General features: G+C 34.2%; 6 protein-coding genes, 2 long non-coding RNA genes and 1 other non-coding gene across 10 annotated transcripts; 3 read left to right on the plus strand and 6 right to left on the minus strand.

Annotated features, from left to right (window-relative positions):
- Positions 1-4,308: 4,308 nt before the first annotated feature.
- On the plus strand, positions 4,309-5,048 carry LOC104762624 (protein IDA-LIKE 2-like). Its single transcript, XM_010485952.3, has one exon. The coding sequence runs from the start codon at positions 4,487-4,489 to the stop codon at positions 4,757-4,759; it is 273 nt and encodes a 90-aa protein (XP_010484254.1). The 5' UTR covers positions 4,309-4,486; the 3' UTR covers positions 4,760-5,048.
- Positions 5,049-6,172: 1,124 nt separating this feature from the next.
- Positions 6,173-7,855, minus strand: LOC104762625 (uncharacterized). Its single transcript, XM_010485953.3, has 4 exons — positions 7,203-7,855; positions 6,875-6,958; positions 6,694-6,783; positions 6,173-6,592 (listed from the first exon to the last, which is right to left on the minus strand). The coding sequence occupies exons 1-4, from the start codon at positions 7,608-7,610 to the stop codon at positions 6,326-6,328; spliced, it is 849 nt and encodes a 282-aa protein (XP_010484255.1). The 5' UTR covers positions 7,611-7,855; the 3' UTR covers positions 6,173-6,325.
- Positions 7,856-7,917: 62 nt separating this feature from the next.
- On the plus strand, positions 7,918-9,479 carry LOC104762627 (mediator-associated protein 2). 2 transcript variants are annotated; one of them, XM_010485956.3, is made up of 5 exons: positions 7,918-8,031; positions 8,147-8,301; positions 8,418-8,520; positions 8,628-8,708; positions 8,808-9,479. In XM_010485956.3, exons 2-5 carry the CDS (start codon positions 8,185-8,187, stop codon positions 9,149-9,151), a joined length of 645 nt encoding a protein of 214 aa, XP_010484258.1. In that variant the 5' UTR covers positions 7,918-8,031; positions 8,147-8,184; the 3' UTR covers positions 9,152-9,479. The 2 variants fall into 2 exon arrangements, with proteins under 2 accessions (XP_010484258.1, XP_010484259.1); XM_010485957.3 differs by having other exon boundaries at positions 7,965-8,065.
- On the minus strand, positions 9,222-10,256 carry LOC104762626 (protein BOLA2). Its single transcript, XM_010485954.3, has 3 exons — positions 10,059-10,256; positions 9,669-9,691; positions 9,222-9,580 (listed from the first exon to the last, which is right to left on the minus strand). The coding sequence occupies exons 1-3, from the start codon at positions 10,119-10,121 to the stop codon at positions 9,379-9,381; spliced, it is 288 nt and encodes a 95-aa protein (XP_010484256.1). The 5' UTR covers positions 10,122-10,256; the 3' UTR covers positions 9,222-9,378.
- Positions 10,257-12,005: 1,749 nt separating this feature from the next.
- On the minus strand, positions 12,006-12,742 carry LOC104762628 (uncharacterized). Its single transcript, XR_763537.2, has 2 exons — positions 12,578-12,742; positions 12,006-12,396 (listed from the first exon to the last, which is right to left on the minus strand). It is a non-coding gene; the product is annotated as an uncharacterized LOC104762628 (long non-coding RNA).
- Positions 12,743-16,272: 3,530 nt separating this feature from the next.
- LOC147923165 (uncharacterized) lies at positions 16,273-17,120 on the minus strand. The gene is made up of 2 exons (XR_015588161.1): positions 16,810-17,120; positions 16,273-16,686 (listed from the first exon to the last, which is right to left on the minus strand). It is a non-coding gene; the product is annotated as an uncharacterized LOC147923165 (long non-coding RNA).
- On the minus strand, positions 16,998-17,116 carry LOC147923166 (U5 spliceosomal RNA). The gene has a single exon (XR_015589807.1). It is a non-coding gene; the product is annotated as a U5 spliceosomal RNA (small nuclear RNA).
- A 1,195-nt stretch (positions 17,121-18,315) lies between the features above and the next one.
- On the plus strand, positions 18,316-20,515 carry LOC104762629 (uncharacterized). Its single transcript, XM_010485958.3, has 2 exons — positions 18,316-18,725; positions 19,282-20,515. The coding sequence occupies exons 1-2, from the start codon at positions 18,459-18,461 to the stop codon at positions 20,272-20,274; spliced, it is 1,260 nt and encodes a 419-aa protein (XP_010484260.1). The 5' UTR covers positions 18,316-18,458; the 3' UTR covers positions 20,275-20,515.
- Positions 20,516-20,565: 50 nt separating this feature from the next.
- Positions 20,566-23,080, minus strand: LOC104762632 (WAT1-related protein At5g64700). Its single transcript, XM_010485959.3, has 7 exons — positions 22,814-23,080; positions 22,627-22,689; positions 21,991-22,107; positions 21,629-21,881; positions 21,273-21,431; positions 21,020-21,171; positions 20,566-20,932 (listed from the first exon to the last, which is right to left on the minus strand). Exons 1-7 carry the CDS (start codon positions 22,990-22,992, stop codon positions 20,782-20,784), a joined length of 1,074 nt encoding a protein of 357 aa, XP_010484261.2. The 5' UTR covers positions 22,993-23,080; the 3' UTR covers positions 20,566-20,781.
- Between the last annotated feature and the right edge of the window lie 370 nt (positions 23,081-23,450).

Consider the following 23,450-nt stretch of genomic DNA (forward strand, 5'->3'; position numbering starts at 1 on the left):
AGCATGCAAAAAAACAAAAAAAAAAAAAGCGAAAACGATAGTGGAATTTATGGGCTTTAGTAGATTTGGTTTATGGGCCTCTTATCCTAAATTTTAATCATATAGGCCCATTGAATTTGTTTCGTCCTCAACTGTTAGAAAATTATTTACAGTATCATTCTATTTTATATCTTTAAAAGGTCTAAAGGCAAGAATTCCGTTTCACATGCCTATATGCGAATTGACTGGAAAGTACTTAAGTAATTCAAAAGTATAATTATCGTTAGTATTATACTCTTTGAAAGAAAAATATAAACAGGTAGAAAGTAGAAATCAACGCTCTGTGTTTGCAGCGTTACATTTTCCAGAAGGCAGAAAGAAACTGCATGCCGTTTTCACTTTCTTAATGACACAAAACATAACGTCTAGATTGTCCTTGGGGTGGTCCTTCCTGAGATTTAGAAGAGTTGACGTATTAAGTTGGCGAGATGACCGAGAGAAGTGACCATAGCACTAGCACGTGTGCGATCAGTGTTCTCTACTGTGTTGGTCAAAGTCAAACCATAACCAAGCCGTAGCGTATTTATTCTACTATGAAAATTAAACAGATATATCTTTTCGACAAAACATGGACAACAATTTTTACCCCATAGATGAGAAAGTTTGAATAGTAGTAGTAGTTCTTTTTAACGATTAAGTAAATGTTCATGTGTAGTAAAAAAAAAAAAAAAACTGGATATGTAAATGATGTGGATACACCGAAACCCATTAAAATCTAGAAGGTTGAAAATATAAATTGTGAGCTTATTTGTACAAAAAGGGTAACATTAATTCATCGGAAAATCAAAAAAAAAAGTAGCTAACGAACTTGTTAGCTCACCAAATCGTCCGTGTCTTTTCCCCCTTCATGGCTTCCACCTACAAATATACATGATTCAATTTATTAACTCAATTAATTACTAACTTTTATTATATATCTGCCCTATGGCTTTGAAATGTTTTCAAAACTTGTTTCTCAACAAGGAAAAATAAAATAATACCACAACATATACAAAATATAGTTGTAATTTTTGGGGTACATTTAGCAATCAAACATATGTTTTTAGTTGATTGGTCATAAATTATTATTCAGCTACCTATATGATGTATTTTTTTTTTTTAGTGTCCCCGTCGTTTGGGGTAGATAAACGACATCAACAATATTGATCCTTGCATAATTTTTATACTATGAAATGAAATATGACAGAAAGGGTATTGCATTCTAGAATTTAGTACGTCTGTAAACTCGAGTATATGGATGAGGCTTTTTTTTTTTTTTTTGGTATGCCAGCCATGGACACGAGATTTGGTGCGACATATCATGTGAATACTCTCCATCATGAATATTCATGAGTCTTGACCGTGACTCGACTCATGAGTCATGCCTCACACCACCTTTAACCCGACCGTTCCGTACGCCATACGCGTATTCATGTACGTAACGTTGATCTTTTCACAGTTCTATATATTTTATCACCCGTATAGTTAAACGCGATTGCACGTGTGCATATATTATATACTATATTTTTGTTATAAATAAAATAAAGAAACGTTTGAGGTTCGGATAGTTGCAAACTAATGAGAAAACATATAATTTTCAAGATTAGTAGTATATATAACTCAGTTATACTGAAAAGTGGACTAGTTCGTTTATTCTGATAATTTAATATGTAACGAAATTAGAGAAACAAAATACAATAACATGACTTAGTAAGTGGAAGTTGTATAATTATCAATTTTCAACTAGTTTATAGGTTTATACTCAAGAGGGGTTAATGCAATTGGCAATGTCGTCGGCGTTGGAATTTTCCCATAGTCTTAAATATCATATCATATAAGTTGACTTAAACTGTGCAAGCAACCAAGATTCATATTACATGGCTGTGGCCAGTGGGAGTGATGGTTACGTTTTAGGAAACTTTTTTTTCGAGTGTCATGTTTTGTTTATTTCATGATTGGATAAACATTTACGGCGAGTTGAATATCTAATATAAAGAAATTTTACTACTTTTTGTATCTTCTCGATGCTACCGTTATAGTAATTCTAGTCGATTGATAAAACAACTTATACATTATTCTAAGATCAAGTATACAATATTTTTGTTGAAAATTCTATAAAAACGCATCGCACACAAACATCTTTGAGCTATAATTAATAAAGTCGGAACACACTAAGTACAGAATGGCCTGATCTTTTTGTGTTCTGCATATCACACAAATACATTTTCGCGTTTGGATTCATGAGACAAAAGTTAATGGTGATGCGTCTTGTGTTTATTACATAATTTACATTCATCACATAACAAATGTCGGTCAATGTCTTACTAATCAGTTTCTATATATAATTATGTGACAAAGCACACCCAATTACGTACTATTGTTTAATGTTCATCTATATATCAGTTATGATACTACGTACATTATATTAATCAATGGTTCATAACTATACTTCACTAGAAACCTGTACAGCCAATCTAGGGATTAGCTAGCTAGATTTGTCAGTCAGTTTCGTGTTGCCCTGAAGTAAAGTTATTTGAAATATTATTTTAATAAAAGAATGAAATTAATAATAATGGAGAAGTACGATTGCTAGAATTGTAATAGGAGTAGCTAAGACGTAGTCAGTGTTTGAAATAGTAAAGAAAGGTATGGGACTTAGACCAACTTTAGATTTCAACTGTTGTTCCTGACAGTAGGACGAGTCTTCTGTATTAGTTTACTTTCTGTTCGTGTATATATCTTCTAATAAGATTGGGACAATGGAGTCATTTTACCTCATACTCATGAGTTCCAAAATCAGGTAATCATATCTTCTGATCTATATATTAGTTAAGAAGTAAAATTTGAAAACAACTTTTAGTTTTTAATTACAATTACAATATGATATATATACTATTGAACTTTTGTAAATATGCCCATTATTTTTTTGTATGCATACACGCCTCCGAATATATATCATTTATTAGATTTCTCTTTACAAAAGTGAATAGAAAAATAGTAAAACCGTATAAGTGTTGGGCAAACGTTGCATTGAATGAAGAACCCTAACTCAGTGGAAAATAGCTTAGATTAAGATTGAAATGGCAAGAACGGTGATTGATATATGCACTGTATGCATACGTGTGTCTATACAAATAATAGTAATATATATGCATTTCAAGTAGCTTAGATTGAGGAAGATATTGCAATAAAGATTGAATAGTTACAATGTTGTGATATAATTATAATCGGCCACTATATTTTAGACAGGGGCCTATCATATTCTCTCCTAACAAAAGAAAACTATAAACCTATTTGTAATTATAACAATACAGTATAAAGTTTTGAGTCATGACATAACATCTAAAAATGACATAACATCTAAAAGGCTTTACCTTATCATAACACTTTAAAATATATTATTATTTTCTCTTTGCCCACTCTCTCCGTTCTTTCGTATTCGTTGAACACAATAGGTGACATAAAAACATGTGATTTCGAAAAATGTCATTCAGCTGAATGTTAAAATCAACTATTTTTATAAATAATCTTATTAACCAAGACTTACGATAATCCCCAAAAACACCATAGCTTTAAAAACATTTTACCATGTTACCTGTGTCAAAAAAAATTTAGTACTATTTTCATATGCAAAGGAGCAAAAGAGAATATTTCTTATGCAACTGTTGACAAGAGGGGAAAACACGTTATTGTGCCGTACGTACAAGCTAGTGTGTTTTCTACATTCCATTAGATAATTTGTTTTGAAGTAAATAGTCATAACAGTTACTAAACATATAGTTCATTTGTCTTAAGGAGCTATCGTTAGAGTTTTTGCTGAATACGATAAAAACTAATGGGATGTTTTCAACTTTTCATTACTCTTGCATAAAAGTGAAAGACGAATATGGAGGATACAAAAAGTTTTTACTTTTCTCAGCATTCATTAAAGCTTTCATCCCCCTTCGGTAAACCAAATTTTCTTTCCATCCCCCTCAAGTACATAATAATTTATAGTCAAAAAGAAATAATTATATACTATAATAATTTAAGAACTGTAAATGATTTCTCCCTGGAACATTTTTTTTTTTGTTCAACCTAAAATCTCTGCAATTTTTTATAAGTCTAAAGAAGACATAACAAACAAACAGCTCTTGGGCTTGTAGACCCAATACCAGTTGTCAACAAATCTAGAGCTACAACTACTTGCACAGTTGCACTGTTCGTCAAAAAAATAAATAGAAATTAAATATCAGAACTAATTAAATACACACGAAAACATAACTAAAAAAAAAAAAAAAAAAACTCATACTAGTAGTCAGATTCTCTCTCTATCCATCTCTCTCAATCTCAATCTGCCCATATTTCTTGCTGTCAACAAATTCATTCAGCAATCTCCTTTTTTCCCCCATCAACAACAAACAAAAATAAAAGTCCTTTCACAATATTCAAAACAAAACACTTTCACAAAAACCTCTCTTCATCAACAATGTCGTCTAGAAACCGGAGATCAAGAGTTAACTCTAAGTTCTTCTTCTTCACAAGACGAACCATCCTTCTTCTCCTTCTTCTTCTAGGGTTCTGCGATGGAGCAAGAACAAATACGAATGTGTTCAACTCGAAACCACACAATGACGCCGTTACCTCTTCACCTACACAGTTCTTGGGGTTCTTGCCACGTCACTTCCCAGTTCCAGCTTCTGGTCCCTCTAGAAAACACAATGATATCGGCTTACTTAGTTGGCATCGATCTTCTCCGTGAACCAAGAAACAAAGCCTTAAAAGGTCATTACCTTTTTTCCTATTAATTTGGTTTACCTCTTCTTCCTTTTTGCTTCTGAATTTTAAGCTGGTGTAAATGTTTTATTTTTCTTTATCTCTTTTTTTTTTTTTTTTTTCTTGTGATGCCAAGCAAATGTTTTGATTCATGTCGACAAGGCAAAACATTTATAATCTATTATGAATTTGTAAGTGGAAGTTGTATTTTTTTGGATAGCTCGAATTTGTAGTATTGCACGTAAGAAAGTATAAGAGCCATCATCTTCATGATATACTTTTAATCTTGTTATTACGATCAACTCAAGTGGAATTTTTTTTATCTGGAAAGGTACAATGAGTTAGAAATTGTCTTTGAATTTGACAACTACTAAAGTACTAGCTAATTATGTGTAATTTTTTAAAATAGGTCAAATCGTTAAATTTAAAGAGAGTTGAAATTTATGGTGTAACCAAAAAGTGTGATGCACATCGGTCTTGAGATATATATAATCGACTTATTTTTTTCTTTTTCTTGGGTTCCATCTATTTGTTTTGTAATTATAACCAATAATGTCTTTCAGTCTTTGAAATGTCAATTGAGATTTGTCAATGTGATGGACCAATGTTCCATCTAATTTTATAGCCATATAATATATTTTGACATTAAACGTGACATTTATGCCGGGAAGGTGATCATCATCAATATCTATATTTAGATCAGAAAAGTATGATCATTAGAAAATATATAAGCATTTATGTATCCCACATTCGACATTTTTACTTGTTTGACAACAAATTTAAGACTAGTAATTAACCATCGTTTTTAAGAAGTACTATAAAAAATCCGATCTGTTTTCATAATTTTTTTTTTTTATTATATCTGAACGATTGTTTATTGGAAAACCAATCGAGTACTCTCTTTTTATGGTAATTGTTTAAAAATAACCAGTGCTATAATTAACAGTACAGTCGTCATCATTACATGTTTGTTAAGTGTCATGAGTTCTGAAACCTCGAACACTATCTTCTTCCTTTTTCACGTTCGGTCGTTTCATTTAAATTCAGGTAATCATTCATAACCCCTTTCCTATGGATTATAGGTAAATTACGCGTACGACGGTATCCACTAAATACATTTGTTGGTGTTTTGGTAGAAAGTAAAAACTAAAATATGGTTTTATACATACTACGTCGGTGTAATATAGGGCAGTGGCAAAAAAAAAAAGTTAATGAAAATAAATCATCAAGCTAGAAAACCACGTCTTTCTAATATCATATGTACACCGTCACTCCATTTTCATATTTTATAATTTCAACGTAAAAGTGAATAAATTGCCTCAACCAAAATGGTTAGATAAAAGAATTGAAATCTGACGAATTGGTTCCATGGTTCCTCAACCTTCTTCATGAACAAGCCTTGATCTCAAACAACAAATCTGAAAATGCTTAAGAAATTGTTGCGACCAAATACAGAGTAAGTAAATCGAGAAAGACCTTATTTTTCAAATAAAAAGATCCGACATTGACCAAGAAACAACACAAACAACTTTGTTAAAAAGCCACCCCAAAATCACGATTCAATAGGAGACTCAACTTTGTTCTCCTCAGCTGCAAAGAAGGGAATGGGCTTTCTCGGAGCTGGAAGACGTCCAATGCTATCGACCTTATCTTGTTGTTTAGGAGGTGGTCGCGCTGCTTTTGGCAATAACCTTCCTTTCTTCTCAAACCATTCCGGTTTAAGCAATGCCCTTAAGCCCAATTTGTTGTAATACACTCTCCTCACTGATCCTCCTGCTGCTTCCACCACCTCTTTTGCCCTAACAGTCACTCTCGAAACCTGTAGTAAGCACGGCATCACCGATTAACCAAACTTTCTAACAATGACTTGGCACTATGGGGAAAATGCAGAGCAAAATTTAATAATGCAAAATGGTAAACCTCGAAATGAAGAGGCCATTTGATCTCATCAGCACCACGACCCATTAGTCTTACTCCGTCTTCTATTTGCTTTCCTATGGCTCCCACATCCTGCAAGCCGGGTGTTTAAATGAGTTTACTAAAAAAGAATCATCAACTCGATTTAAACCAGTGAGTCAAGAGCGAGTATATATGACTGTACCTTGAGCGTTTTCATTGTGATCAATTCATGAGAATCTATCTCCCCAGCGTTTATGAGTTTCGCTATCTTTCCTAGTCCAACCGGCTGCATTATCATACAGCAAATCATATCATCAATACTGTCAAATTCAAACTCTAAATTCCAATCCTTGCATCGAAGTATCATCTACTTCACCACAAGCAGCATTATTAGCAAGCAGCAAAATTTAGATTCTCAAAATTCGACCTAATCTAATGAATCAATCATTGGAAGCTACAAAAACAATAAACTTGAACTCAGAACACAAATCCAAGAACTGAAAGGCACGAGCTTTTGTTGTTTGTTTTACCTGGAAATGGAGCTTGAATTTGTTCTTGAAGCCACGTTTGGGTAAACGGCGTCGTAATGGAGTCTGACCACCTTCGAAACCAAACTTCATGGTTCCTCTAGCTTTTTGCCCCTTGTGACCTCTTCCAGCAGTTTTACCTTTACCAGACCCAATACCTCTACCTTTCCTCGTTTTGAGTTTTCTTGGCACATTGTCTCTCAGATCGTTCAAACACAATAAACTGAACGCTCTAATTCCCTGAAACGACGATACCCTGCTCGTAAAGGTTGGATTTTGAGTGAAGATCGGAGAGCTACTACGGCATTGAAGAAGTGGCGAAGAAGTGACGAATCTGGGTTTTGCGGTTTGACGAACTGAAGAATTGATGAGTGATGTTGATATGATCGATGAGATCCTTCTTCTTATCATCTCTTCTTCGTTGCGGGAATCAAAAGCAGATTTTGGAATTTGAGATTTCTTCTGGTGAAATTTTTAACATTCCATTTTTGGGGATTTAGGGTTTATGAGAGATTTCAGTGAAGAGCTTCTTCTGAATCAAACAACATTTCTCTTTCGTTGTTGCAGCCAACATTGCTTTCTTATTGGGCTTATTAAATCCTGTCTATTAAGCCCATCTATGACCCAAGATTCTATACCCAAATTCCGGTTAGGTGCTTAATTTTCCGGTTTTATGTGGTAAAACCCCAATTTATTACGTAAGAAACTACGTCGTTTTGAGTTGGACAGGAGATAAAATAATTTGGCATAAGGGTTTTAGGTCTTCCGCCTCATTGGATTTTTTTCCGGTAACTATTCAATCTCTCTCTCTCTCTCGTTAGCCGTCGACGAGGTGACCCTTCTTTCTCAGTCGCTTCCTTCGTTAGGTTTGAGAGTGACCCTTCATTCTCAGTCGCTTCCTTGTTCAAAAAGCTCAACTTTTTGGTTTGTTGTTTCGATTTTTGCAGGTTTTTGTGAAATCGTGAGAGAGTTGATTTGAGAAGAGATGGGATTGGATTACGAACCTAACGAAGATTTTGTAGTCGCTACCACAGAGGAAGTAGACGATGCTGAAATCAGTCCAGAGGAAGAGATTTGGATTTTCCAATATCCTTTAGGCCGAGTATGTTTACACAATCAAAATCCCTTTTTTCTTTTTTTCTTTTTTTAATATTGAAAGATGCCTTATTAAGTGAACTTGACGCAATTGATCTTACCCCTATGTTCTAAATACTATAGGGACCTGCTGCAACGCAGTTTCCAGAAGTCGATGAGGATTTTCTTGAGTTTGATGATGATCTAGACAAAGAAGGAATATTTGGAAATTTTGTGGATTCATCTGGTAAGTTTTGATGGTTTTGATATCCAAAATGTTGGCTTCATTGCCTAGGTTAATGTTGTTGTATTGAGTTAGTTACCATCCTCCTCTATGGTTGGTTTTTTTGATAGGTACCAAGATTGACCTTGCTAGCTATCCTCCTCAAGATACTGAGTCAACTATGATTTTACCTTCTGAGAATTCGACCATTGGTATATTCCTCTTTTATTGTGACTGGTTTAGGTTTTAGTCGTTTAGTTCCGACAGTATTGTCCCCTGATACTTATGTAATTGTGTGTTTTTATGGGTAGCTGGGAGAATTTCTCGGCGAGTTGCGTTAGTTAGGTACGCTGAACCAAACGAGCTGCTTCAGAAGATAAAGGCAAGAAGCCAACAGAAGCTTGTTGGAGCAGTGACTAATTCCTCTGGGAAATACTCTAACCCAACTCAAAGTAGCCGCAAACACTCTGCTTCCTCACGTAGCAGCAAACAGAAGAGCTTGTTCTCTAGCTTCACCGAGGCTCCAAAGTCGTCCAAAAGAAAGAATTCTGATTCTTCCTCTGGTAAACATGGCATCTCAACAAGTACGGTTTCTGGCTCTTCAGAACGATCGGAAAAGTCCAAAAAGAAGAAGAATATGAAGATGGAAGAGTAATTGTTGTTCCTTATAAACAAGTGTTCTTGACGGTTAAAGATGTTGTTGAGCAGACAAGAAACAGCCAGTATTTGTGTTTAAAATTCACAAGTAGTTTCCATGATTATTAAAGTACAAGCTTATTAGCTGACCGTGGAACAGGTCAAAGTTTTAAATACAGCTTTTTGTATCTTAGTAAGGGTGCGAGATTAAAACAAAGAGCTAAGATCTCTCTTGTTCTTTTCTCTTCAAGCCTCTGTGGTTGGAGTTGTTTCAGAGAGTTGTGATATTGGCTTCCATTGTTGTAGAGTTTGAGCCTTCTTTATAGAGAGGGCATGGATTTCTTTCATCTCTTCTTCAAGTGCAGCGTTTATAATGCGGTGCCTCTCAAGCAATCTCTTATCTTCAAACTGTTCCGAGACAATCTCAACCACAAAACTCGCGCTGCAGCTGGAACAAAAGAGTAAAGCTTCAGACTCAGAACTGGAAATTTAGATATCAAAAGTGATGATTGTTTAGTGAGATCATAAGACTTTACCCTCCAGATGTGTCGATGACTTCCTAGTTTTACATATAAATGAAGCCAAATTAGTGATGTATACATAGAAAGATCACAAAGTAAACTTGCTGCTTCAATAATCACGTATACACGTGAGTGTATGATTCAATCTTAGAACAAAAGGATCACAAGATTTCTCTTAGAGAAACATGAGTATGATGATCCAATTTGGTAATGTTCTACTTTTCATCAAGAGACAAAAGATTTCAAACTGTCATTGATCTACAACACCATCTTTCTCCAATATATGGAAGAACAGAGGATGCATGTGTGATAAATCAAAACTCTTAAGTTTCTTCTTACTTTGGACAGATTCAGTAGCCAAGAACAGAAAAAAATATTGCAGGTAAGGAGATCAAATTGACTTACCAGATGAACAGGATTGAGTTTTGAAGTCAAGGAAGCTTCGAGTTGCTCTTTCGATACACCCATCTCCCTCTCTGTCTGCTTAAAAGTTTGTGCAGCTATGATTTGCAAAAACTTGGTGTGTACCCTAATGACTCTAAATGGGTAAACCGAGTGAATCCGGGACCCAAACCGAATATATTCTCGTCTGACTCTACTTATTCGATACTATCCATAAACATACCTCAAACCTCTTCTCAACTTTATGACATTCGATACTATCCATAACCTCAAGTTTAATCGCCAACAAAAACGAACCAGTGGACAGTCTCTAAAATATTCAGAACCAATCTTTTGAATGGTTTTGGCATGAATATGGTCAGTGAAAACGTCAAGAGAGTGAAGAACAGAGTGATTTATATGCATGCATCAAGGCACAGTTTGAACTTCTTTTGTGCTGCCTCCTGTGAATAATTTTCACCACATTACCAAATAGATTTCTGGAGATGATCATAAATATTTATAAATGCAACCTTGAGAGCTTATCAGGATACAATTTCAAAGCAGCCGACCGGAAACTGCAAAAAACAGAGAAAAATCTAATGAATAACCTTTTTGATATCTTACTTTATATTTATATAGATTATTCCTTGAATATGCTGTGTCTCTATGGTGTTGATAACTTTTAATAAAATCTATAAATGAATGTTTTTAACTAAGGTTATTATGTATATCTATTTGAAATTTTTAAAAACTGTTATATATGTTATATTAACAAAATACTCTTGGTAATGAAAAAGAATTGTTAAGTATGTTTAAATGGTATTTATTTCTATATATATATATATATATATAGATAGATAAATGCTACCCTAATTTATAAAGTGCCTATCATCGGGGGGTCTCTAATTTTCTCGATAATAACTTGAGAAAATTCTCAATCGTCGGTCGAGCGTCTCTAATTTTTCTCGTTATTTTTTTCAGCAAAATTGTCAATGGATTATACCACTAAATTCCAATGTAAGATCGAAATCGTTCGTTTAAATTGTCTCTATATTCATTCAACATATATATATATATGTATATATTTTGGATTAGGGTTACGTACATGCATGTATATACCATGCGTTTATATTGTTTGTTTATTTAATTTGGTGATCCGTTTGGGCAGGGGGAGAGAACAGGGTGTTCTGGGACGTGGAGTATTGGTCAATCCTTAAGAATCTAGATCCTCGATTGGTTAGTGAGAAGATCAGATCCGATCTATATGAAAACGGATATCTCACTACAAAAAATGATTTTATTAATACCAAATATTTCGTCTCAAATCATAACAAATTCGTAACAATAAAAAAATTGTGACGAATTTGTGAAAAATTTTAAACGGTTATAATAAAGTCGTCACAAATTTTTTTTTGTAACAGATGCGTACGAATATCTCTAGTAACTATATTGTAACAATAAGTGACAAAAAATAAGAGTAACAAAAACGTTATAATTATCGACTAAAAAATTGTCTCAAAATCATTATATTTATTGACTATCATAACGTCTCAATTATGTCACACATTACGACAACACTGTTGTCACTAAATAGTCACAACTCGCAAGTGATGACTACAAAATCATTGGTTAATTGTCACACTTACCATCTAAAAATATAGTCTCAACATTGTCATGTTTTGTAACTATCATAATGTCTCAAATATGTCACTTTTTACAACGTAACTATAGTCATTAAAACGCCATAAACAATGACTAAAAAACCGTTACTTAATCGTCGCAATTATTGACTGTAAACATTGTCTCCAAAACGAAATATTGTGTGACTATTATATTGCTTGAAGTTTGTAAGCTATTACGTCATATTTTGTATCTAAAATTTGTCTCTATTCTTATTATATTTTCATCATATATTTATCCACTAAAATTGGCATAAATATTTAATATATATAATAACGACTAAAATAATTTGATAAATAATAAAAAATGATTAAATTACCAAATCAACATCCAAAACGAAATTGTTATAAAAAAGAAACAAACGTGATGGTCTAAACTTCAGCAAACAAAAGCAAATAAACTTAACAACATAAACGGAAGCAAATAGCATTAGCAAACAAAGTAAAACCAAACTACGTAGCATGAGCAAACGAACCAACACCCATGGAAGTTTGTGGAGTAGATGGAGCTGCTGCATTTGATCCACTGGGACCTGCAAAAGATTGAATCAGTTGCTCCACAGAATCGAGTCGTTTCTGAATAACCACATTATCTTCTTCAAAGTTCTTTGAAAACCAGCAGCTTGAGAACTCGATGATTGTCCATACGAACGACCACCAATGTTGATTGGTGGGCGCATCTGTAATTAGCAAAGAGAAATAATATATGAAAATTAATCTAGAGAATCAATATCTATACAATTCAAACCTTGAAATCGAACAATATATAACAAATCCAATCAATTTAGAAGAAATCAAACACTTAATAACAAAACCAAGAGATCTAGAGGATCAGGAAGAGAGTATCTACAAAATTCAAACCTTTAAATCCAAGGTAGTGGAAGAGCTAGCTAAAGCGCGATCGAGAAGAGAGAACTGACAAGAGAGGAGGTTAAAATCGAAGGACCCAAGGAGAGTGGGCTCCGATCTCAGCTTTATATTGAGAGACTAGTCAGTTTCCTTAGGTAGAGAACGTGGAGAAAGATTATATTCTTTTTTTGTTTTCGTGAGTGGGAAATAGGTGTCAAAACTCAAAACAATGTTTTTACCGGGTGTTTTTGCCGCTACTACTTTTTTTTATCTTTCTTTCTATCAAAGAAAAAAGAAAAAAAAACCCAACAATTTTTACCGCTTCTATTAAATCTAACTTTCCCAGCAAAAATAGTTATATTCCACCTCCGTCCTAAAACTATTTTATAATTATTTGACTTTCGTAATAAATCTTTGCTCACACATGCATGTTCTCTGTTTCATATATAATATAAACAAAGCTTTTGATTTTGCTTACGAATCTCTTCTGGCTAGTGTTAGTCAACTTTCTTTTGTAACAATAAAACTCGTCCCTCTCTCATATAAATAGAGCTAGTAAAATTTTTAACATAATTTAAGAACAGACAAACAACTTAATTCAGTTTGCAAGTAGACTTCTTTCGTTTTTTCAGCTGCAACAAAGATTGATTTAGCTCATCCATACTTGCGACGAATCTGTCCATAAAAATAAGAATATAATCAGATGATTGATCAAATGATGAAAAAAATGACAGTTTCTTATAGATTTAATTATATTAGATGAAATTTTAAAGATGATGCAAACCTTAAAATATGAAGGCGCCCAAATTTTCAGCATCTGTAATCTAACTTCGTCCATTGCATTCTTGGCCACAGTTTCAAAAATAGTTAACTTTTTCAAAAATAATACAGTAACAATGTTTCAAAAAAGTGTAGATGTCATATAAACCTGACTACAGTTTCAAAATTAGTTAACTTTTTCAAAAATAGTTAACTTTCATTATGAACGTGTTTCAAAAACCATGTTAATTATATTAGTGAACTTTTAACAGATCATGGAAACACAAACAGAGAAGTGATATAATAATAATGGACACTAGTTTAATTTTAATATAACACAAAACTTTCAAGGATACCACAGAAAAAAAAATTGAATTAGACTTGTACCTATGAAAAGAAAAATCTTAGAACTGCTGGACAAAAACTTCAAGATCTTTTCTACTGTTCTGCTCTTTAGTATATTTGTGATATCTTCCAAAAAAAAAAAAATATATATATATATATATGTATCAATGGATGATATTTATATTCTCATTAGAATTATAGAAACACTGGCCCAAAATAGGGTGTCGACCGACACTGGCCCAAAACATGGTGTCGACCGACACCCACCTGGTGTCGATCGACACCGACCCCGCAGACACGTTCTGCTCGACGCCGATTGTCGAATCTCCGTTCCCAATCATCTCCAACATGTTCCAAACTCACCCAAAAGCTCCAGGAACCTATAAGAACCATAACACAACCACCACAAGCAAGAACAACACTACAAAACACAACAAATCAAGCAAACAAAGGATTCTCAGACTTAGATAAGTCATGGCCATGCACTCACCTCTTTTGCAGGAAGATTCTCACTCAACAACGACGAATCCAACACTTAGAAGCCTTCTCTTTTGTTCCTAGCACAAGATCTTCACTCCATAGTAACAGATCTCTCAAGAGCAGCCAATGATCTCACAAATCTCTCTCAAAAACGTTTTCTCCTTCTTCTATCTGTTTCTCTGTCAAAAACGGCCCCAAAGGACGAAATAAGTCGAGTTCCCCTTTTAAACTCGAGTTTAGGGCTTCCTCTTAACCAATCACACAAATCAGATGATTAAAATCGAACCTATCAAACCGTCTGCAAACGGTGTCGATCGACACCCTAACCAAAAATTCGAGAAATTGGTTTGCGAGCGTTACACTATTTAACACAAAATATTATGCTAGTCATTCGTACCAATTTGTAACTACAGTTTTGTCACTTTAATGTCACAAATTGTGACTCATATATCTGTTATAAAATTGTAACTAATTTACGTCTATATATTAATCACCGAATCATCACATTTGTTACAATCAATAATATCGTCACACTTTTGACATTAATTGTGACATAATTTGATTCTGACTTCAAAGGTCACAAAATTGTGACAAAATATCTACGAATTTGTGACAAAAATAGTTAGTCGCAATAACATATCTAAAGTGTCACAAATTTGTGACGTAAAATTTTTGTCACAAATGTTCGTCTCAATAAGACCATTTTTTTGTAGTGTCTAGGTCCTGAGACGTTAATCACCTGCTTCGTTGATGATGATGCCCCGAAATACTTGAGATATGTCTTTCAACGTGCTGGAATGAGCTTTATTAGCCTACCCAAAGGTACGTAGCTGAATGAATTCTTTTTACTAGCTAGCTTTTTTTTTTTTGGTCATCTGATAATACTACTAGCTAGCTTTTATATAACTCTTTTTGACTTACATCACATATGATGATGACTGATGAGATGTCCCTCGGTTGGATATTAATTCCAGGAAACAAACATGAAAGAGTTCACCAAATGACAGTGCAACTTCTTCTTTGGGCACTGTACCGTCCTCCTCGTCCATCAAATTTGTTTATAATCTCAGAAAGCATCAAAAGAAGAGAAGCAGGTCGTCCAAACTGCAAGTCCTATGGATAGGAACCGTTTCAATCTTGTCTTTTTAGACCCTGCGAGCGTACTAGTTAATTGTCAAGGTTCTCCGTTAGATTGTTAGCAATTCGGAGTCCCGATAGAGGGGATGAATGAGGATGATGTTTTTGAGCGAGGCACCAATCTATTTGGTGCAGCTGTAGGTGGAGCTTTTGAAAACATGATTAGTGACATGTCTCCCAACTCGTTGGGACTTTTGAGTAATTCGTGGGCCGATATAATAAACTTCAGTAAGATCTCGGGCTATATCTCTCGAAGAGTCTATATGTATATATATATATTTGATTAGATTTCATCTGATTCTAAACTAGTTATTTTTTGATATTTCGTGGTGGTAGAGGGTAACACAGGCGTGTTCTGGGACGTGGTGGATTTCCCAATCCCTGCTGAATGTGATCCTGCTTTGATTTCTAACCTGATCAAATCAGGTCTTGATAAACAGGGTTGTTGTAATGGTTCTGTGTCAACCCGGTTGTACGACGTCGAATATGAGAAAAGCACGAAACAAGAAGTGATAGATAAATATGAGGCTGCCGGAGTCAGTTTAAATTTCGTACCCGAAGGCGAAGGTAGTGTGAATATGAATTCCTCCTTTACCTAATTATCCCTCGTCCTCTCTTTATCTTACTATGTAAATCTAATCTAGATATCTCCATTGTTGATGATATATATATGTACAGTTGCTGAAGCGCATGGATATGCTAGAGATCATAAGATGCTAGTGGACATTCTTCGGTGGGCGGTGGACAGTCCTGAAAAATCCAATTTGATCGTGCTCTCTAATAACATGGATGAAAGGTCTGTCTCTTCTATTCAAGGTTTGCAGAAGACACGTTACCACAATGTTGTCTTAGTAGACCCACCTGTAAGCTCAGCATGGCTTTGGAATTGGCTTACTCTACACCTTCCTAGCAAGCAAATCTGAAGATGAGACTAAAAATTTGTTTCTGATGTTTTATGTTATAATGGGTGTACTCTGTGTGATTCTCTTTTAATATTTGATTTGATTTGATCATTTTAATATTTTCTTTACAATCGAAAAATAAATATTTAACCCCCTAGCTATCCCTTAGCAGAACGCAAATGTTGTATCTAAACATACAACAGTCACTGTCTATCTTTTTTCATCAACATAAACATAATCTTTGGTTTAAAGACGGGAAATAAAATGAAAACAGATTCTCTTTCTCAAGATCAGTTCATGACATCAGGCCATTACCATTTGTTGATTATTGCTGAGATTCTTCCACTTCCTTGACATTTGAATCCACTTTATGCACCAAGCGTGCGAGGAGGAGGCTGCCGCCCTAAATTTGGTGCAGTTTTTGGATCATCAAAACCAGTGGACAGTCTCTAAAATATTCAGAACCAATATTTTGAATGGTTTTGGCAACAACTTGGTCTGCAAAAACGTCAAAAGAGTGAAGAACAGAGTAATTTATATGCATCAGAAATTCCCACCACTGTAAGTTTCTGCAAATGATAATAATATAAATGCAACCTTTTCCTGTATATGCATGTATACCTGAGTCCTGAAAAGGCCCCTGGATGCCATTTCAAAGCAGCAGACCGGAAACTGCAAAAACAGATCGCCAAAAAAGACCAGATACTAAGCTCTTCATCCACAACACAATAGAGAAACAACAGCAACACAAAGTTGAATCAAAGTATTGGGCACGACCAACCATAAACTTCAGAGTTGTGTTAATGTTGGGTCTCACAGTGAAATGAGAGCCCTCCAAAAATAGGCGTATGCCACTTAGCGTGGAGGGCACACGGTATTCTTTAGTAAAAGGCGAAAGAATAGTTCGCTTTGTGCTCACCACATGGCTGCGTAATTTTAACCTCAACGATAACGAAGTTAATATATACTAAAACTTTCAATACCAAACTTTCTTAGCCTCCGATGTGGGATACGCGTTTAAGCTCATTGTTAAAAGGCTTTGTGTGATATTATACTAAAGCCCATTACCATTCGCTTTTGTCTTTTATATCATTTACAAAAAGATTTACCAACCATGTTTTAATTTAATTATTCTTGTGATGGAAATTTAGATTTCTTCTTTTATATGCCCATTAATTATATAACAAGAAAAAGACGATACATATATAAAACTATCTTGCATCTCTTAAAATCATGAAGATATGTTTCATGAATGTGTGATAAAGTATTTCAACGATGCATGAAGGAAAAATTCACCTGAAGAATATCTAATATTTTTCCTTTGGTACGGAAGAGTAGATTGTGTTTGTGTATAGCCTTCAATTTTTAGCATCAGAACGCTTCTCCTACTTCAAGTCCAATATCCCTCAAGCTGAGAATCACAAAATCACTCTATAGCAGTGCTCGTATTCTTGATACCAAAAATCTGAACAAACTAATCAACCATTATAAGATCCTAAATCAAATTCTCAAACTTTTAATTAGCATTTGTATATATATAGCTCATAGAGTTTCACATCACACATTATATATTCACAAGGTTACATAATCAGTTAGAACTACCATCAGCTGAGTATTTTTGGTCCATAATCCGAATTAACGGTAACTAAAAGATTCATATAAACTTAAAATTTGTGATCATGTGCGTTCTCCTAAAGTGATTTTCTTGATTAATGCATGACTCACGGTTGACATTTTTAACACACGATAGATTGAAAAAAAAAATCGATAAATTTGCATAGTTTGACAATACGGCCAAAGGGTATAAATGTGACCGTTATATGGAAGATTTCTTTTATTATTCGGAACGCATATGGACAATAGAGATAGATACCAATACCAAAATTTATTTTATTTATTTCCCTTTTTCAGTAATATCCCCTGCTCGATATAGTAGCAAAATATAATATGCATCAAAAATAAAGATTCGATTACAAATCTTTTCTATGATTAGAGAGTTTTTATATCATTTAATTTGCATACTACAAAACAAATCAGATTAACGTCCTAATGTAAATTTAGGTTTACCACAAAAACCCTTACTATATTATAATAAAATCTTTGTCTCTCTCTCTGTATTCCTCCTTCATGGCCGTAGAGAATTTATAGGACAATAAACTCTTCTTTGACCATCCCTTTACACCTCTCTCTAATCTCTCGGAAGATAAAAGGCTAAATTAAGAGAGAGAAAAATATTACTTGTCTCATTATCTGTGTGTTTAACGTACGAGATGGGAAACTGTGCCATCAAGCCAAAGGTTCTCAAAGATAATGACGAGGATCTTGTCCCGGTAGAGCGAGATACGGCGGCTCCTGTTGATCATGACAAGGATACGGCTGACAAGAGCGAGAAGAACAATGCTCCTAATAACGCCGCGGAGGAAGAAGCAGCTGCGGCTGCTGCTGCACGACGGAGCGAGAAGGGAAAAGAGATTTTGATTGAAGATGACGTGGACGAACACAACAAACGCCCATCTCTCAGTCACTTGTTTCATGAGGTATATACAGAATTTTCTATTTTAATTCATCTCTATGGTTTTTATTCTTCCATATATTTATAGATTAGTGTTCGATAAGGATCTAAATTGTTTATACAATACTTGTCGAAAAAATGGGATAGTACAGATTCAATAATTTGTGTGTTATTAGTCATTTAATCAGCAAATGATAGCTTCAAAACAAAAGTTCTTTACCTTAATTTACTTTTGTACAATTTCTTAATATTATGGCCGGCAAGTTAGGAACCAGACCGTTTGTTTTTTTTTTAGGATTATTACAAAAGACAAAATAAGATATAAATAAAAGCTTTCTCTTGCCTTCTAAGTTTTAACTTAAGGACCACTTTTGAAAAAGTAAAATCTTTTCTATATAGTTAGTGGATGTGTTTTTACATTTTGTATGTGGAAGTGGAACCTAATAAAGTGACAATAATTTATTTGACCCCTCAAAAAAAGTTACAATGATTTATCATACCGGCATGTCCAAACCGGACTGATTTATCTACTGGTTTACTCACTTTTCATATCAATATGGGTTTTTCTTTTTTTCAAACAGGACAAGGTAATAGTGGAGAAAGAAGTAACCGATCTATCTCCGGTAAAACCAGATACCAATGACAAAACCGGTCCTTCTTCAGAGGTTTCAAAGCTTGTTACTTCTGCTCTAACCGCTCCTATTGTCAAAGCTCCAGAAGAAACCTTTGACGTTCAGACACGAAATGACCTCGAAGTTAAGATTCCAAAAGATTCTCAGGTTAAGACTCCTGAAACTCCTAAAGCTAAGGAAGCTGAAGAGAATTTTTCAGAGAATTGGGAAGTTAAGTTTCCAGAGGAGTTGGAAGCTAAGAAAACATCAGAAGTTGTTAAGGTTGGCGGAGAGTCAAAACTTCAAGAAGCATCTGAGGTTTCTGCTCCTAAGTTGTCTGAAATTAAGGTTACAAAAGAATCAAATGTTCCTGAGGTCTTGGAGGATAAGAATATTCCAGAGGTTTCTTCTGCTCCTGAACTGTCTGAAATTAAGGTTACAAAAGAGTCAAATGTTCTTGAGGTCTTGGAGGATAAGAATATTCCAGAGGTTTCTGCTCCTGAATTGTCTGAAATTAAGGTTACAAAAGAGTCTGAGGTCTTAGAGGATAAGGATATTCAAGAAGTTTCTGAAGTTAAGAGTGATGAAGTTAAAGCAGCAGAATCAGAACTTTTAAAGGTTTCAGAAGTTAAATCTACAGAGGATTTAGAGATTAAAGTACCAGAAGTTTTTGAAGCCAAGACTCCTGAGACATCAAACGTTAAGGTTACAGATGAATCGGAAGTTAAGGTTAAAGATGAATCAGAAGTTAAGGTTAAAGATGAATCAGAAGTTAAGACTGATGCTAAGACTGCAGAAGAGACAGAAGTATCAGAGTTTAAGGATGCTCAAGAGACGATCGTTACATCTGAGGAAGACAAAGAAACTGTGTTGCCTAAAACAGAGGAAGAAGCAAAAGATGTGTCTTTGGAGAAGCAGGTCAAAGAGTCTTCCACTACGTTGTCTGATTTAGGAACCAAATGAGTCACGAGAGACTACAGAGAAATTACCAACCAGGAGTAGCTAAAATGATATTCTTTTTAAAAACCATGTCATGGTTTTATAAAACAAAACAAAACAAGAAAAACGATTTAGCATTCTTTAGGCAATTTCAGTTTATGTGTTTGATATCTCTTATTGTTGTTTTTTTTTTCTTTTCTTACAAAAATATGGTGATTTTTGCATGTCCCCAAGTTGTACACTTTGCAATAAAGATCATTTTTCATGTTTGTGTGTTTAACAGTTTACTACTTAGTAGATTTGGAGATGTCTAGCAGGTTGAACAAATCATTATTGGGCAAAAAAATACCACCCTATGTAAAAGGGAGTTAAAAGTGTGGTGTGACAAAAGTTAAAGCAAAGATTTCTTAAGAGATTCTAGACGATCTACATAGTATATGTGAATGATCAATATATCACATGTATTATAGAAAGCCTAAATTTTAGCATATATATATATATATGTAAGACAAAAAATACTAACAGTATCTTTTAACTAATGACAACCTTCACTTCATTGCACACGACATCGTTTTCCTTCTGTAGATCATCAATCTTATCATCATCACTGTTTCTCTCCTCTCTTCTTTTGCCCCACAACACACAGTAGAGTCCTATAATCAACAATATTCCGCCTAGGATGCTATAAAACCATATACACATGTATAAGTTAATTTGTTGAATAGATCAGAAAAATGAAAATAAATATTAAAGAAGATTATTGTAGAACCTTCCAAGACTGATGATCTCGCATAAGAGAATTGCTGAAGAGAGGAGAGTGAAGAGGAGAGACAAAGGAGTAAACATTGATAAGAAGACAGGTCCCCTCTTCTCTATAACCCATGACTGCAAATAATATGCTACGCCCGTTACAATGAACCCCTGCATATATGTAACGTTTGTTTATATTCATTATTATAACGATTATTTAATTTATGACATATTTTTTTATGATGAATTAATTAGACTTATGAGTTAATTACGCAGTAAATGACTGCAACGAGTCTTAGGTTCCAACCAAGCTTCCATGCTGAGATATCTCTCTCTAAAGCAATTGCGATGACAAAGGACTGAATCGAACTCAAGAGGCACTGAAGTGTTGTGAAGTATAGCTTCGAAGGGTAGACCTTTAACACACGACCCTGTTTGTAAATACGAAACAAATTTTAATTAAAAGTAGCAGAAAAGATTGTCACAATTACTCAACAATAATAAAATTATATAAATAAATCTATTAAATGTAAGGTTCAATCTTTGGCGAGTACTCAACTCTTTGGCCTAGCTATAAAGTAATTTCAATGGGGTGATGTATAAAGCAACTTGAAAGATAGAAAGATACCTGTAAAACGAGCCAGAGACCCCATAAGACGTTGGAGGCGATCATGAGGATACATCCTTTGAGCCACGAGGTGGAACCTCCCGAGACGTGGCCGGGTTCATGATGTTCTTGGCCGTGATAGAGGTGATGGCATAAAGGTAATTTAAGTAGTGGACCTTTGTAAAGAGCTAAGGTAATGACCCCTCCCATGCACACAGTAATCCCTACAAGCTTCGCTGTTCCTTGTATGCTCTTAACCTTCAGCCTCTCCATTCTTTAGATTAATACAAAATAAATCTTAGAAAGATTAATTAGGTATGAATTAAAAAACGAGTCAAATTAATTAAATTAGCATCTATTGTAAATTTGTAATTGAAGTATGCCCAAATAAGAGAGCCAATAAGAAAGTGATGGCTGGAAGGGAAGCTGTTGTGGCCGCGGCTAAAGTTGCCGACGTGTATGATAATGCGATACCGTTTAAGTCCAAGCTCAAAGTCACACTGAAACCCCAACATATAAAAACTTTAACGGATAAGTCCAACATAAATATATGTTGTATTTTTGCTTTAATTTGCGCGTTTTTGGTTATACCTTAAGTTTAATGAACTTTCTTCAAATACTTTTATAGTATGTTTTTATTTCCTCAAAAACACGCAACGTACAGTATAAACGCATAAAAACTAAAGTTTATCATTCGCTTTTGTAAGTACGATCGACTCTCGAAGAAAATTACTGTAAACTTCAATATATATACAAAAAAAAAAATGCAAATATTTGTGTACTTCATACTATCATGGATTTTTTTTTAAAATAATAATAATGTCACGGATTTTTTATGTATCACTAATCACTTTGTATATTTTTCAAATTCAAAATGATGCACGAATTGAAGAATAATTAAAACAACAAAAATTTTGAGTCTATTTAAAAACTTTAAATAGAAATAAAACATTGAACCCTATACACGCAAAAAAAAATCTCGAAACAAATGAATTAATATGTACTTGCAGCAGACATACCCAAATAAGGAGAGCATGAAGATCTTGATGAAGGTCACAAATGAAAAAGGTGGAGCACTTTTCCTAAAGGAAGAAAATAAAGAGAATACAATACAATGAACATATTTACATATAGAAAGATTACAAAAATTTATGGTACATACACAAACACAGACATAGAGTGAGAGAGTAATATATAGATATGTACCTCTCGAAGAAGAAAGCAAGAGGAGCCAAGAAGATGGTAGCAAAAGCTTGACGATAAAACACGAAGACGAAAGTGTTCATTCCACCATTGAAGACGGCTTTGGAGATCAAGAACATGATTGTATATATAACTTGTATTATAGTCACCATCATATATGGTTTCTTCGACTCCATTTCCATCGATCGATCAATTTGATGATGTTTGGTTTTGTTTGTGAATTCTTGGAGATGTATAAATGGGGATATTTAAATAGAACTGATCTACATACTTTAAATATGGGGTTATTTGCATGTCCCCAAGTTATACACTTTGCAATAAAGATCATTAAATAGAACTGATTTACATACTTTAAATATGGGGGTATTTGCATGTCCCCAAGTTGTACAATTTGCAATAAAGATAATTTCTTCATGTTTGTGTGTTTAACAGTTTACTACTTTTTTTTGTCAAACCAACAGCTTACTATTTTTGAACAACTTGGATTGGAGTCGGGCTTTCCTTTCGCACTATTACGGGTATGAAATGGAAATAATGAAAAAGTTGGATTCAATTGTCAACTACTCCTATCGTAAATAGGATTGACTACCGATTCGAGCCATAGCACATGGTTTCACAAAACCGTATGATTCTCCCGATC

This window comes from Camelina sativa, chromosome 18, assembly GCF_030686135.1.
Source record: "Camelina sativa cultivar CO46 ecotype springtype chromosome 18, ASM3068613v1".
Lineage (NCBI taxonomy): Eukaryota > Viridiplantae > Streptophyta > Magnoliopsida > Brassicales > Brassicaceae > Camelina > Camelina sativa.